General features: G+C 37.1%; 3 protein-coding genes across 5 annotated transcripts; 2 read left to right on the forward strand and 1 right to left on the reverse strand.

Moving 5' to 3' along the window:
• The first annotated feature begins 1754 nt into the window (after positions 1-1754).
• Positions 1755-6120, forward strand: LOC103928111 (probable prolyl 4-hydroxylase 9). Its single transcript, XM_009337127.3, has 7 exons — positions 1755-2144; positions 2239-2396; positions 3622-3724; positions 3986-4081; positions 5211-5276; positions 5367-5486; positions 5728-6120. The coding sequence occupies exons 1-7, from the start codon at positions 1920-1922 to the stop codon at positions 5812-5814; spliced, it is 855 nt and encodes a 284-aa protein (XP_009335402.2). The 5' UTR covers positions 1755-1919; the 3' UTR covers positions 5815-6120.
• Positions 6121-7552: 1432 nt separating this feature from the next.
• LOC103928110 lies at positions 7553-12065 on the forward strand. Of its 2 annotated transcripts, none has more exons than XM_009337126.3 (5): positions 7553-7905; positions 9116-9274; positions 9369-9541; positions 9627-11709; positions 11813-12065. In XM_009337126.3, exons 1-5 carry the CDS (start codon positions 7771-7773, stop codon positions 11870-11872), a joined length of 2610 nt encoding a protein of 869 aa, XP_009335401.2. In that variant the 5' UTR covers positions 7553-7770; the 3' UTR covers positions 11873-12065. The 2 variants fall into 2 exon arrangements, with proteins under 2 accessions (XP_009335401.2, XP_048426832.1); XM_048570875.1 differs by having other exon boundaries at positions 7766-7905; positions 9111-9274.
• A 230-nt stretch (positions 12066-12295) lies between these two features.
• LOC103928109 (mediator of RNA polymerase II transcription subunit 28-like) lies at positions 12296-14437 on the reverse strand. 2 transcript variants are annotated; one of them, XM_009337124.3, is made up of 4 exons: positions 14289-14437; positions 13738-13950; positions 12683-12795; positions 12296-12598 (listed from the first exon to the last, which is right to left on the reverse strand). In XM_009337124.3, the coding sequence occupies exons 2-4, from the start codon at positions 13913-13915 to the stop codon at positions 12464-12466; spliced, it is 426 nt and encodes a 141-aa protein (XP_009335399.2). In that variant the 5' UTR covers positions 13916-13950; positions 14289-14437; the 3' UTR covers positions 12296-12463. The 2 variants fall into 2 exon arrangements, with proteins under 2 accessions (XP_009335399.2, XP_048426833.1); XM_048570876.1 differs by lacking the exon at positions 14289-14437 and adding an exon at positions 14106-14260.
• Between the last annotated feature and the right edge of the window lie 548 nt (positions 14438-14985).

Here is a 14985-nt window from a genome sequence, read left to right on the forward strand (position 1 = left end):
GGAAGTATGGATAATCAAGATAGAAATCTCACTATCAATTGAATGTCTGGGACGCGTAGCCCTTGAAAAGGATAAAGAGGAGTTGTTTTGCCTTTGACTCATTAGCATGAAGGAGTTTGGGCTCCCACATAATTTCAAGAAGGTTCATTCTTACTCAAACACGAGAGATGGGTATTTAATGATAGAATCAGAATCAGTTTCAATTATAATATCAGTTGAACGAATAATTTTTGCATTTACAAAGATGGATACAACTATTAGTTGATGGGGAACCCGTTACTCAGTGAGTATGATTATGAATAATCTTCGATCATTTACGATTTTGAATATAATTATTTTTTTGTAGTTTTAGAGATGGATGTGGCATTTACTTCCTCAACTGCTGCCATGCCTAAATTAAGAAGTCAAGCTTCAGTTTATCCCTGAAGTGCACCACTCCCCCTATCCCAAACCTAGAACCTCCAAATCAATCTCACCTTCGGTCGCCAACCCTTCCTCTTGGGTGAGGTCAGTAGCAACCCCATCTCCTCTTTCCTTTTTCCCCTTCTCCTTCTTCACTAAACCCTATCTTTTTCCTTTTCTTTTTCTTTGGCCCTTGGTTTTCTGGTTGTTTTTCTTTGAGCTTGTCTCATTTTCCTTGAGCTTTGTCTCAACGTTTGGCAATCTTGTTGCATATCTGAGTTTCATGTTTTTTCCTCCCCATATTGTTGTTCCTAGCCGCGAGCTTCTGCCTACTTGGTTCAGTTATTCTGCCCCTCATGTTCTTCGTCCATGGTTCAATTGAAGATGTGCTTTGGGTTTTTGTGGTTGCTAAAGTGCATTTCGCACTATTTGGTAGGATTATGGGAGCGCATTTTGCACAGGGGCTTGTCCACAGCCATCTTTCGTTCACCCCTTCAATTTGTTGGTTCTTCTTACCAGTGGCGGCGGTTTGGCAATGGTGGTGCGGCTATTTTGGCGGAAGCGGTTGACTCTTGTTTCCAAATCTAAGGCTTTTGGTTTAGGCTTTATTTTGGGCTCACTTTTAGTGCTTGTTTCCTTTTCTTTTGTAATGGGCTGCACTTTTACTGTGTTGTGGATTGTCTTCGAATTAGCCTTACTTTATATTAGTGTGTTTTATCTTTGATGAAATCAATTGTTTGACCAAAAAAAAAACCATCTGTTTATCCACACCAATCTAGCGAACCAAAGTGGTCATTTTTGGAGGAATCGTTTGGATGTTACTCTATAAAGCGCTTTTCCTCACTCGCGCTTTTTGATTGTTGCACTTTTTAGTAGCGCTTCTATGAATGAAGCAATTTTGTTGTTTGACATGCAACCAATTAAGTGTTTTTGTATTGTATAGAAGCATTTTTTTTATATTAAATAGAGTGTTTGGTTGTCAAATGAAAAAGCACTTTCATTATAATTCTCAATAATTTTTGCATAGTGCTTCCATTAGTGATGCCCATTTTAATGTTGTTTTAAGTGTAATGGTATTTTAAATATTACAAATTAAAAAATAAGTATAATTTTGGAATTGAAAAAATGTCATTAAAGGGAGCAAAGTGCTTCCCTTGTTTTCTCTGCATAGCACTTTTAGGAAGTTGCTTCTGAAAAATGCTTCTTAGTACTTCTACTTCTAATTAAAAGCATTTTTAAATATTTTCCAAATGACTATTTTTTCAAATTAAAAAGCTTTTACTTATTAAGAAACGGTATTGGCTCTTTCAAAAGCACAACCAAATAAACTAGACTTTTACACAAAACTACAATAAACCAAAGAGTCAAAGTGTAGAGCGGAAGAGCCCAGTGAAGGAAGAGAGCTTCAGTCAAGACGAGGACCCAAGAGCCCATGACGCTCGCAGCTCACCGTTGAACGAAAAACAGAAGCAAAACAAAGAAAGAAATCAGCTCAATAATAAATGTAAAAATTCGCCATGAAAGTGAAAGCAAAGAGCTCCAGAGCAAAGTTGGGCTTACCCACCGTCTTCCTCCTTTGCTCCCTCTTCTTCTTCGCCGGTTTATTCATCTCCACCCTCCTCTCCCATGCCTCCGTCCCTCGCTCCGTCTCCAGAACGCTGGAACCCGAAAACGACGAACATCACGGTCCAATGATGCAGGGCGACACCGGAGACAGCTTTATTCAGTCGATTCCATTCCAGGTGATCAGTAATCGCATTTTTTTTTTTGCTTCATTCGATCAATTGGGGTTTGGGGTTTTTATTGGGTTTTTGGCGACATTGTTGAATCCTGCAGGTTCTGAGTTGGAAACCGCGGGCTCTGTATTTTCCGAGATTTGCAACTGCCGAGCAATGCGAAAGCGTGATTGAGATGGCGAAGACGAAGCTCCGGCCGTCCACATTGGCATTGCGAAAGGGAGAGACTGCTGAGAGCACAAAGGGGACTCGTACAAGGTATCTTTTTCTTTGGTTTTTCGTGTTGCTTATTGTCTAGATACGGTGAGCAGTTGAATATGTAAAAATTATAATGTGGTTTGTCAATCAGAAATTTTGAATCTTGTGTTATGTAATTATGGCTATTGTTGTTTAGAAAGAGTAGAATGAATGAAAATATAAGGGGGGAAGAGAAAGGGGCAAACTAATCCCCGCTGTTGGATGAGTTACGTTTTGGTAATCATAAAACTCTAGGGAAGAACAGCTTTTCAATTATTACTCCATTGTTGCACAATCCATAAGCATCTTTATTATCAAAAAGTATAATCTTTAGTAGTGTTCACTTGTCACGTTTTCTTTCCAAATTTGTTATTTATAGTGATTTTCCATGATAAGCGAGGCGGTTCCATTTACTCTATGTTATCACTGTTGGAGACGAATGGTGGAAAGATTGTCTACATGATTCATCTTATTCCATATAAGTTTGTCATCCTCGAATTTTAAAAACACAGTTGAAATCTGTGATCCAAATTCGTACAAGAAAATGACCTCATACTGTTTTGACAAGTGGGTACGAGGGTGATATGATGGGGTCATCATAATACTGTGATATGCATTAGATAATGCATTAATATGATTATTTTCTCCAGACAGAACTTTATTGTATGTATTTAATAAGTTGAGACATTATGCTATTCTCCTGGTACTAAGCTCAGGAGTAAGTACATGTTTTGTTCTGTAATTTGCTAAGTGAACTACAATATCATGAGTTCATGTTTTATGTTTTATCAAACTACCATTAACAATTTCAATAGTTATGCTAGAATAGCTTATTTGCAAGTATATCAAGACGGGATTAGGAAGAGGAATCTAATTTTGGATATGTCTTCTTTTTAATTTACCCTCATCAACTATTAAGGGCCTGCATCTTTGTAAAGTTTGTGAACCATCAGCTTTTCATGAAACCCGCTCACAAGAAAAATTTCTGGCAACGAAGTTTTGGAAGATAATTGTTGAAAGGTCCTTGCCACTTCACTTTCTTTACAATAACATTCTCATATCATCTTTCATCAAGTTATATGTTGTATGATTTTTTGGATGTATCTTATAGCGCACAATAAATCACCAGTGATTGGACTTTTTGGTGATGATCAGTGTTGTATATGCTAGTTTGAAGGTACTTTACAAAGATTTTTTTTTTTTTTTTCACTTGTGAAATTAACTGTCAGTGTATACTTGATTATAGTTCAGGCACATTTATTAGTGCATCAGAAGATGATAGCGGAGTCCTGGATATTATTGAGGAAAAGATTGCCAGGGCTACCATGTTACCAAGAGCCCATGGCGAGGTATTTTTTTAATGATGTATTCTTCGGGGCATAAGTGTGAATTGAAATTTCAAAGCCATTAGCAGATAGTTTTCATTGTCCATTTAGGTTTTAAATGCTACAATTAGCAGTTTTTATATAAAACCATTTATTTTCTTTTCGCACAGAGAAAATAGTGCATCTAATACTGTTTCTAGTTTCACAAATTTTTTATAATGTTAACCTTTCATTACAGGAAAATTCTAAATTAATCTGTAATGCGGCGATATCATCATATTGCAGGCATTCAACGTTTTGCGGTATGAGATTGGCCAGAAGTATGATTCACATTATGATGCATTCAATCCAACGGAATATGGTCAACAGAAAAGCCAAAGAGTACACACTTAACTAGCATTTCCTTCATACAATACTTGCTGCAAATGTTTAGGGTTCTGATCTGTGTTATCATTTTCTACCCTGTTTTTTACTGGGAATTTCTTCCTGCCAATTAGAAGATCCCTGATATTTGATATGATAGTTTGCCTGTTTATGCACCTAATAATGACCCCCACCAGCCAAAGAAATATCCATATGTGAAAAAAGAACTTAGTGATTTTTCATCAGAATTGTGAACCGGACAATAATCTATATAGTGGTATTTGGATAAGCAATATTCATGGACTTACTTGAACATTATGTCAAGTTCACAACATGAATTTTCATTTGTATGAACAGTAACCTTTTTACTTCTGAAGAAATCAGTTGCGTTTGTCAACTTATGGTTTTTTTTATATTCCGTCTTCAAAGGATAGATATTAGATGATATTTCTATTAGTTTTTTTTTCTTGATAAGCAATATTCATGGACTTGAACATTATGTCAAGTTCACAACATGAATTTTTATTTGTATGAACAGTAACCTTTTTACTTCTGAAGAAATCAGTTGCGTTTGTCAACTTATGGTCTTTTTATATTCCGTCGTCGAAGGATAGATACTAGATGATATTTCTATTAGTTCTTTTTTCTTGTTATTTCATTTGAGTACATTTGTTGCTTCAAAAGTATTGGGGGAAGCACCTTGAACTGACATCCAAAATATTGAACATTTTATCATCTTTCTGTACTTGATTTGAGTAACTTGAAGGATGGCTGCAATTTCAGTTCTCTTTTCTTCAGCCCTTTAAAAAGAACAACTTAGAAAACTTGTAGCATCATCCAGTATTCTGATCACTAAGGCACCTAGCCTTCCATCATTCTATGACGGTGAAATTGCCATTTTATTTGAGCCTTGCCTTTCACAATCTCTGCCCTTATACTTACGAGAATTTGTTATAGACCCTTCTCTCGTAACCTGTACATCAGGCTAAAGTTATATGTGAAACAAATATATGATTATAGTTCAAGCAGAATTTGCAAATTGTTTTTTGAGTTCATGCCTTCATCTTTCTGTCAATGTTTTATCGCTTTTGCTTCTTTCTTGAACCATTGATACTTAACTGTCACAACATCACACTCAATTTTGCAGTTTGCTTCCTTCTTGTTGTATCTATCCGATGTAGAAGAAGGTGGAGAAACCATGTTCCCTTATGAGGTAGGTTAGCAAATTTATGATATATCTTGTATTTCTTTCAAATGTAAGTAGTATATATTGCATGTACTCATCCTATTGTCTAATTTGCAGAATGGTGCAGAGATGGATTCGAGCTATGATTACAAGAAATGCATTGGTTTAAAAATTATGCCCAGGCAAGGGGATGGTCTTTTATTTTATTCAGTGTTTCCAAACGGCACAATTGATCTGGTAATTTACTTTATCTTATCTTAAATGAAATTTCCAATGCTTATACAATTGATCTTCGTCGCATACATATTATCTGAGGGAGGTGGCAGTAATTAGATATAAATGATCAACAACTGATTAGGGCTTGAAAATTGTATGGGCATTTGGTTTTCTTTTATCACTTGTTACTGACTTACTGGTGATTAAACAAAGACTCTGTGGTGGTGCGTTCTCTCATCTTAAAATTATATGCAAATTGCAGACATCTCTTCACGGAAGCTGCCCGGTGATCAAAGGGGAAAAGTGGGTTGCAACAAAGTGGATTAGAAACCAAGAAGGTATGGACTGAGAGTTGTTTCGGGAACTGGTGGTTGCAACTGTCCATAGCGTAGTCAATGCGGAACAGTGAACGGTGTTCTTGCCGTAGGCAGCACTAGGATTGCTCTTGGATGTACAGGCTGATGATCGAGTGCTGCTTAACTTGAAAACATGGCACTTGGGTGTTTTTTTTGGTCAATAACAATGGCATTTGTTATAGAAGTATGTTTCTGCAGCTTTGGAGCTAAATAATGAAAAACCTAAATGTAAAATTACTATCTACAAAAAGCCAGCAGAAAAGCACTGCTTAATTAATGTTATTTCATGTCTACCCTTACCTCTTTCTTCCTTCCTTCTTTTCCTGCGCACAACAGCTATGAGGGTGAAAAGACCAAATTAGAATGAGGATGGTCTTTTACTGGTGAGTCATGACCAAAACTTGCACCGATTCGGGGGGCAATTCGTGAATTTTACTAACAATACATGATTATATTTCATTCAACCATTTTTATTCAGACATGCCATTCTTTATCTTAAGCAGCTCTATGCATCAAAAAGAAGGAAAAAGATCAAGTAATGAAAAGCACTTTGATTTGATTTTCAATTCAACAACCTTAGATTGTTTGTTTGAATTCGAATTTAGGGGAATTCAATTTCATCATACTATCGCTTTTATTGTTCAAGTATGCATAATCTAGGATTTAACACTGCCTAATTACGAGCTACGCGCAGGTACACTTGCTAGTGTACTCTAAATCGTGAGTTGTTCGTGATTCGAAATTTTGATATAGTGAAACCATATCAATGAGATTGCCAAGGATTTCAATCACAGTTAAAACATTTAAAAAATAGATATAGCTCCAACAAATAACTATTTAACCCACTAATGTTATCATTCTACTCAAGGCCGTCTCTGAGATTTTGGGAGCCCTGTGCGAAATTTATAAAAGCGCCCTTCCTTAAGATAAGTCTTAAAAAATGTAGAACAATGCATTGACGCTAGAAAACAATCACTTAAATCAAAACAAAGTTTAGCACTAACTGATTGCAAGTTTAAAAATGTCATTAATAATAAGTAAAAATAGCTACAAACATAACATTCACTAAATAATCAAAAGCAGTTCAATCTTAAACAACCAAAGAAGAAAACGAACTTCAAAAACTCTAACTTTAAGTTTCACTTGAATATGTAACATTATTATATAATAATATTGAAAAAAAATACCGTCTTTTATGGTGTATTATTGACACTCAAAATATCTTATTGTACTCTAAATTTTTGTATTTAGAAAGAAAAAAAATTACTCTTATAAGAAGTGTAAGATAAGATTTTAACGTGCTAACAAAATCAATTGTTGAATATAGAACATTATTTCATAACAAAAGCAATTTTAAATATAGAATATTATTACATATAAATATTAGATGACAAAAATTTTGGAGGCCCTTCAAATTTGGGGCCCTGTGCGACTGCACATTTCACATCCCCTCAACGCCCCCCTCTGGTTCTACTGAAACTATATATGTCGCTCAAAAATAATAAAATCATTCAAATTTTTTTCTGCTGCTACAGTGTCTTAAGAATCAAATGTTGAAAACCGATGTACACTCCATCATCCATACATTCAAATTTCATGCAATTAACCAAAAACAAAATTGTGATTAAATGTGTGATTCCTCCACATCCAACCACGCAAATACAAATAAATAACAGATTAAGGTAAGCTGATATTAAAAGGACCGTTGGAGTTGGGGGCCAAAAGACACGCCCTGTAGACTGTAACGGCTACTTCCCATTTCGAAACAATAAACTCCTCCTCTTCGCAAATCCCAAAACCAAAATCTTCACATCCATTTCTAATCGCCAAACAAAAACGCCAAAAAATATCTTACTCAATCTTCTCCCCAATCTCATAATTTTCTGCTCAAATTCTCGTCGGTTTCGACTCCGATTCTTGATCCCTGTTCGTCCCAGAGATCATTGGCCATGGACCTCGGCTGCTTGGACTTGGGTTGCATCTCCGTGTCTGACAAGCACCGCGCTAACGACGCCGTTCTTGACTCAGACAACACAGAAAACGCCGCCGCCGAGCAGTTCTCCGCCAGCCCCAGGATCGGCAAGGTATAATTCTTCCGACTTCACCGTTCGGATTCAAGACTCCGTTACTGTCTTAGGTTTGCTCCATTTTCTTGGATCCGATTGTTTCTGTCCACCGAATTCGCCATTTGTGTTTGGAACTGAATTTTTTTTTGGATTTGAAACCCTAGAATCTTTAGCATGTAAGACTTGTGTTCGGCTTTGATTTGGGACTTTAATTGCTGGTTATCTAGAACCCTAAACGCTAAACCCTTGTGGGTTTTTTCTTCATTGTTGGGATTGAAGCCAATTGAATTTAAAAGCCCTAGAAATTGCTGTTTGTTTGAATTCTAGTGAATTCAAAATTTGACCCCAACTAGTATTATTTTTTATTAATGTCTGAGATTCTGAGTGTGTGCGCGCTATCTACCTTCGTTGTTTTTTTTCCTCAGTGAAAACAAATAAATTATCCATTTCTGGTTATATTTACTTGGGTTTTTTTGGCCAAATATTTACATAGTTTGGCTATTTACTCCTTGTTTGGTGTCTCGGATTGGTATGGCCTAGGATCACTCGCTAAATTCACTAAATCTTTAATGAAGAAACGGGTGCCCACTTGCATACTTTGTCGAGGTGAAGGTAGAAGATGGATTGGCCGTGAAGAAAATTCTCCATCATAATCCTACCTTTTTGGTGGGGATTGGGTGGGACAAGATTTCTTCATGGCTAATCCATCTTCCACCTTCACTCGGAGAAGATGTGCAAGTTGGCATTCTTTTTTCATTCAACATTCATTAAATCGAATGTCCTATCGAAGCCATTCCTAGTCACCAGCGAGGCATTCTGTTTTAGCCTTATTTTTATTTTTATTTTTATTCAAATATCTTTACGTTCATTTGCTTAGTTTCACTTCGCTTTCACTTGATAAGATATCTTTATCATTACAATCATACCATGGATGTTGTTAAGAAAAAGGTAAATTTTTCTTTGGCAGAAGAGATGAAGTTATTTTTTCATGCAGTAAAATCCTTGTAGGCTCTACCCTAATCTACATTTTGTGATGCTGAACATGCTTTTTTGTTTATTTAACTTGACATATGAATATGTTGGCCTTGCTGGATGGTGTTTGTGTTCTATGTTTGGATGTTCTTATGTGTTTATTTAGAGTCCAAATAGTGATTTTTTTATGAAGTCCTATTGTTTCCGTTTTGTTTCGTTTTACATCCTCCTTTTCTTCATTGTTTGAATAGTGCAGAATAGAAATTTGAAAGAGGCTAGCCTATCAACGCTGAATTCTGTTAACAAATCCGCTGCTCAAATTAAGAAGCCTTCTCATCGTAGAACCTCTCCTCTGAACTGGTTTCCGCGGAAAAAAATGGACTCCTATCTTAAGAGGAAGATCAAAATGCTGCAGGTTTCGCTTCTCTTTCTCTCTTTAACAGACATCCGCATTTTATCTGGATTAATTTCCATGTTAATCAAAATAGTGAATCATTGGCTTCTCGCAGGAAGTAGATGGGATGAATTTAACTCTCGATGAGACTCTAGGTGATTCTAATCCACATTACTCGAAAGTCCTAAGGGAGAAAATGGCAGCAAAAGAAGCTGCACAAAAAGCAATGGAGGTACGAAAAGCAGCATTGGTGGAAGCATCTTGGTGTCGAATACTCAAAGCAGCAAGGTGATTGTTGGGTGCATTGTAGACATGAATATTTGAACTTTAAGAGGTAGTTTTGTACTTACAACTTTTTGTATTTTCATTTCAGGATCCAATGCAAAGAAGCTGAAGCCCAGCTGTTGAAAGCAGATAAAGCTGCAGCTGAAGCTTTTGAAGAGGCAACTGCCGTGGGAGTTATCATGTATGACAAGCCAAATTGCCCTCGGAAGCCCTGTAAAATAGAAACATCCACTGTTAATGGCGGAGGTTCGACTACTCACACGGTCACAGCATCTTTTGAGTCTGCATTTGAGGTGGATAAAGAAGTAGCTGCAGCTGTAAAGATTGCATTAGTACGGCTTGGAAACTGCCCATCTTTTGATAAAGATGAATTTAAAGAACTGCTTCGAAAGATTAGCGAGAACCCTGATACTGATATAGTTGAACTTGAAACTAATCATGAATCATCTGAGTTTACTTCAGAATGTGAATCAGAATCTGGATCAGAACTTGACGCATTATCCCAGAAAGATAATATCATTTCCAAAGATTTGAATCAGAACGAGATGCCAGATTTAGAGGCAAGACAGAGGAAAAACAGAAGGCAGTCTTTTGGTAAGCTTAATATGGCAAAGATAGCAGACATGATGCTCGAGAGACTTCAATGTTTGCAAGAAGATGAACTCTCTTCTCTTGCCACTATAGTTGCTACTTGTGGTTTAAATGCTGCCTTAGCGGAAAGCAAGCTGCACGATCCCGGCTCTGCTGCTGAGACCCTGCCACAAAGAATAACAGCGGCGAAGCCTGAGTACTTCAGAGATGGGCAGATCCGAAAGAAGCAACCTGTATCAGAACTCCCAAGTCTAGACAAGTTTTTGGTTAAGCACGTGACTAAGCTTGAAAGAGAAGTGGAAGAAGCCAAGAATAGAAGTAAGTCGAAGGAAGGAACTGCAGAGAATTCTAACAGAACTGCAGACAAAAAGGCCAATTCAGAAACCATTCCAGGCTTGGGAAGCATCCTTCTGAAGCATGGTTCAAAGTTTGAGAAGGAGATTGAAGAGGCGAAGAAAAATTCAAGAGGAGATTTTGAAATGCTTCAAAAGAATTCAAAGAGCAACAAAATATCATCTGAAGCCATTCCTGACTTGGCAATTACACTAATTAAACATTCTTCGAAGCTTGAAAAGCAAGTTGAGGCAGCCAAGAAGAACTTTGTGAAAACATCTGCAATGAGTCACAAAAAAGAGAATGACTTAGAACTCCCCAGCCTCGATAAGTTCTTAGTGAAACATGTCTCAAGACTTGAGAAGGAAGTCCAAGAAGCAAACAACAGAAGGCAAGCTGACACACATGAAGGAGTTAGGTTCCCTTATTTGAAGAAGAAAGTTGAATCATCTACTTCGGTTGCACAACCAAAAGAAAAGGCTACTTCTTGTTCCAGGGAAGGATCAGTGGGGAAAGAAAATATCAACTTAAATAATGATGTCGAAGAGAATTCTATGATGGAGCAAAATGAAAGTGAAGCTTCACTGCAGATTGGAGAAGTGAAGCCTAGTGCAGGTGAAACAAAGTCACTTCACAAGGCCGAAACTAAGGAGACTGAAGATAGTCTGGACAAGATCCTTCTCAAACCAATGCATAGGTTGGAAAGGGAGAAAATGCAAGCTTTGGAAATGGAAGACAATTATAAATTCGAAAAGAAAAAGGGAGGAAACAGCGATTCCCAATGTGAGAGCTTGGACAAAGTTTTGGTAAAACATGTTTCCAGACTGGAGAAAGAGAAGATAAAGTTCCGTGCAGAGGAAGAAGCAACTGAAGTGAAGAGAAGTAACGCAAAGCTGCTGTCACGTGCAGACGAAGCATGTGGTTTGGACCAAATTCTCATTAAACACAAATCAAGGCTCGAAAGAGAAAAGGACTTCGCTGCTCAGCAACCAGAAGACCAAGTTAGATACTCCGTCAGTCGTAAAGAAGCAATGGAGAGAGAACTGCAAGAACAATGGGGAGGTTTAAGCTTAGGAAACTCCCTGAGACCAAGAGAGAAGGCGGCTGCTGCTCAGCAACCAGAAGACCAAATTAAATTCTCTGTGGCTCGTAAAGAAGCAAGGGACCGAGAACTGCAAGAACAATGGGGTGGCTTAAGCTTAGGAAACTCCATGAGGCCACATGTTTCAAAACTAGAACGTGATAAGGTAAATTCTCCATTTCTTGTACTTACTGTGTTGTTTGCAATGCAACACTTTGTTCCTGCAAAAAGAGTCTGATTGTTTCGTGGGTATTTCCATTTCTGTGTAGGCCGCTTGGATCAAAGCTGAACAGGAGGAGAAGAGGCAAGACACGGTTTTCTCAGATTAAAGCCGGCGATTAGAAAAGGAGGGAAGATCTGAAGGAGATACTAGTAAATGCAATGTGAAATTTGTGAACCACGGTTCTCTTTATTTTCTGTTCAGTAATTTTCTTATGGCTTTCGCTATTTTGTATTGTAACAGGAGAATGAAATTTGTCTATGTAAATGGTAAATCATTTGGTTAGTTCTTTGATTTTGGTAGATTGGAGTTGGATCCCCAAATTAAACCAACAGAATCAAGTTTCATCCAAACACTGATCATCCAATCTACGGTTGGATTTCATCTAAACACCGATCAACATTGGTTCCAATTGAGTTTTAGAAAGTAAGTAATCTCGAAACTACTGACATTGCCATAACTGATTGTCGATGACGCATGAACCATGATCTAGTTTTGAAGGAGCAAGGAAAGAACCATTGGCAACAAAATGGACTGTAGAATCAACATTTTTAATCTTTACTGATCATGATTTGTACACGATACAGTTGAATTACAAAAGATGTTAAAGAAACACAGAGAGAGTCATTACGGATGCTACCAAATGATCGACCAACAAACGGAATTCTGTTAGATTACTATCATTGTATTGCTCAAGTCACTAGACCCTCTCAAGCTCAGTGTTGTGCTTGTCCAATTGGTCTTTGAGCTCCTTTTTCCACCCTTGGATCAACCTTTCATGCTTCTTAATAATCTCAGCCTTTATCCTCAACTCCTCTTCCATTGCATCAATCTCCTGCAAAAATGAAAATGCACGTACATTAAAGAAACAATGATCGGTAGTCTAACGACAAGCTAAACAACACAGTCTGTAGATGACCTTTCTTAGTTGCTCAGCCTTCGTTGGCTGATCCTCACGTTGCAGACCGATGAAGTACAGTTGAAGCTTTTTGGCAGCTTCCATAAAGTCTCTGGCATGCCTCTCCACATCAACTGGAGTGGCAAAATAAACACCATTAGAAGAAATGCAAAACAGAACGGTAATAACCTTGGTGCACCATCATTTAGTGTGCAAGTCAGGATTAGAAAAGACGCTTCAACTTCATTCACTAATTTAGACAGAGTGACAGTCATAAGGTTCGATAAAATGGATGAATAACAAACTCTCCTTGTACATTTGACTACTTGCACCTCAAACATCAGGTCATGTCAACCTGGTTACAAAAGTAAAATTAAAGATCCATGGATTTTGTAGCCAATGAAAAAATGACTTTTTTCAGGTGGGTACACATGATTTACCGAAAATCATAACGAATAATTCTGAAACAACACAATATCAGATTAAAGGAACAGAAAGTTTCATCAAGAGAAGGATCTCAAGTATAGACAGTATTCTTGAACCTTATTTTTCCATCATAAGATACGCACAGCAGACAGAATTGAAGCTCTTGTGGTACTCATGAATGAATTTTACTACCCGGTACAATTATATAATGTCCTCTTCAACTTCGTTCTTCCTCCATTGCTATTTACAACTAAAAAGAAAACGCTGACACTTGGTTATCTGAGATTTGATCTCAACCATGGTTCTTAAATCGTAAATTTGAATACACTACCTATCTTTCTCTTCCAATCACCCAACTCCTCTGTTGCAATATAACTTATGCCAAAGCTGATGCAAATAACTCCAAACCCGAGTGTGTTTAACCAGTTTAATGTTAATATTAATATATACAATATTCTCCCCTAGGGCCAACAAAACGCATACAATGTTATCTGATTCGGACCTAAGACACCCCCATCAAGCTGATCAATGTAAAAGTGAGCTAAAACATTCAATCGAAACGAATATGAATGCACCCAAAAAGATACATTTGATCAACACAGCTTGAAAAAACTCTCAGAAGACACGTAGAGCTAGGGATTGGTACTAACTCTGATGAGAGGGGAGGGGAGAGCGGTCAATCGCTTGAAGCTCCTTAGCAGGCAAGCATGGAAGCAAAGCAGCCTCCAGCGACATTACACACGAAACCATGTCTTCCCTCGGAGCCGTTGGAGATTGCATCTGTGCATCACTTTGCTGCTGCTGATCTACCGCTTGTCTCTCAGCCATGTCAAAAAACAAAAAACCGAAAAAATAGCCAATACCTGCAAAATACCCCCAAACCAAAACATAAAGAATGAAGGAAATTGAAGCTTGAATTATATATGAAAATGCACTGATAAAAATAAAATAAAATAAAAAACCCAGAAAAAAAAAAAATTAAATGCCAAACAATTTGAGCATCTGGGTCGAATCAAACCAGCATGAAATTTCAATCTGTAGCTAAAAGTGTGTGGCTTTTCCGAATCAATTAATCGTACAACTACGCTATAGTGAACTGTATCACCATAAAATAAATTCAAAAACTTCAGGAAAAAAAAAAACCCCCAAATGCGTATTCTCAATTAAAATTTCAGACAAATTGTTCGAAATTTGGTGTTACCTGTATATTTGGGTGAGACTGAAAGCTTCAAGCAGAACTTGATACGACGAAACAGTCTCTGTAGCTGAAAATTTTCATCTTCTACCCTTTTTTGGGCCAAAACCCTAATTACAGATTCAGCAGGACCAGCCCAAAGAGAGAGAAATCAAAAGGCGAAAAGGCCCCATCACACCAACACTACAACCATAAAGGTGTTTCGTTAAAACTTTCTAAACTAAAAGCACAAACTACGAGAGCCGAACATTAAAATTTTCTAGTTTAAAAGAAATATCACTAGATTATAATGTTAATAACTAGTCATGTTTCACTTCTATTTATTTTTTTTCATTTGAATTTTACTTTAGTTACACAATGTGGCCCAATTTGGTGATATTGTCAAATTTTTCGGTACGCTTCAATCATTTACTACACCTAACGTGATCATTTGCCCTCTAATTTGGTAGTACTAAAGCTGAGGAGTGACATAATTGGATGACCAAAAAAGGAAAACATGGTAGTAGAGAGAAGATATCACATTGATGATTCCTGGTTTCGTATATGTTATTTTAAGTGTGTTATTTTCGATAGTATTTGGTTGCCCGTAGGCTTTATGCTGCATTTTTTTTATGTGTGTCGATTCTTTGGGGTTAGATTATGAAATTTGATTTAAAAATAACGGTTGGATCTCTCCTAGTAATTTATGTTTTGATACGCAATC

The sequence above is a fragment of a genome, unplaced genomic scaffold (genome assembly GCF_019419815.1).
Source record: "Pyrus x bretschneideri cultivar Hongxiangsu unplaced genomic scaffold, Pyrus_bretschneideri_v1 Contig55, whole genome shotgun sequence".
Lineage (NCBI taxonomy): Eukaryota > Viridiplantae > Streptophyta > Magnoliopsida > Rosales > Rosaceae > Pyrus > Pyrus x bretschneideri.

Bases quoted from the DNA above. Each gene is read 5' to 3' on its own strand.
- LOC103928109 (XM_009337124.3), bottom strand. From the start codon at position 13,915: ATGGCTGAGAGACAAGCGGTAGATCAGCAGCAGCAAAGTGATGCACAG. The intron at 12,796-13,737 runs GTTAGTACCAAT...TTGCCACTCCAG, and splicing joins TCCCCTCCCCTCTCATCAGA to TTGATGTGGAGAGGCATGCC. The intron at 12,599-12,682 runs GTCATCTACAGA...TCATTTTTGCAG, and splicing joins AGGCTGAGCAACTAAGAAAG to GAGATTGATGCAATGGAAGA.
- LOC103928111 (XM_009337127.3), top strand. From the start codon at position 1,920: ATGAAAGTGAAAGCAAAGAGCTCCAGAGCAAAGTTGGGCTTACCCACC. The intron at 2,145-2,238 runs GTGATCAGTAAT...TGAATCCTGCAG, and splicing joins TTCAGTCGATTCCATTCCAG to GTTCTGAGTTGGAAACCGCG. The intron at 5,277-5,366 runs GTAGGTTAGCAA...TCTAATTTGCAG, and splicing joins AAACCATGTTCCCTTATGAG to AATGGTGCAGAGATGGATTC.
- LOC103928110 (XM_009337126.3), top strand. From the start codon at position 7,771: ATGGACCTCGGCTGCTTGGACTTGGGTTGCATCTCCGTGTCTGACAAG. The intron at 7,906-9,115 runs GTATAATTCTTC...TGAATAGTGCAG, and splicing joins CCAGCCCCAGGATCGGCAAG to AATAGAAATTTGAAAGAGGC. The intron at 9,542-9,626 runs GTGATTGTTGGG...TTTTCATTTCAG, and splicing joins CGAATACTCAAAGCAGCAAG to GATCCAATGCAAAGAAGCTG.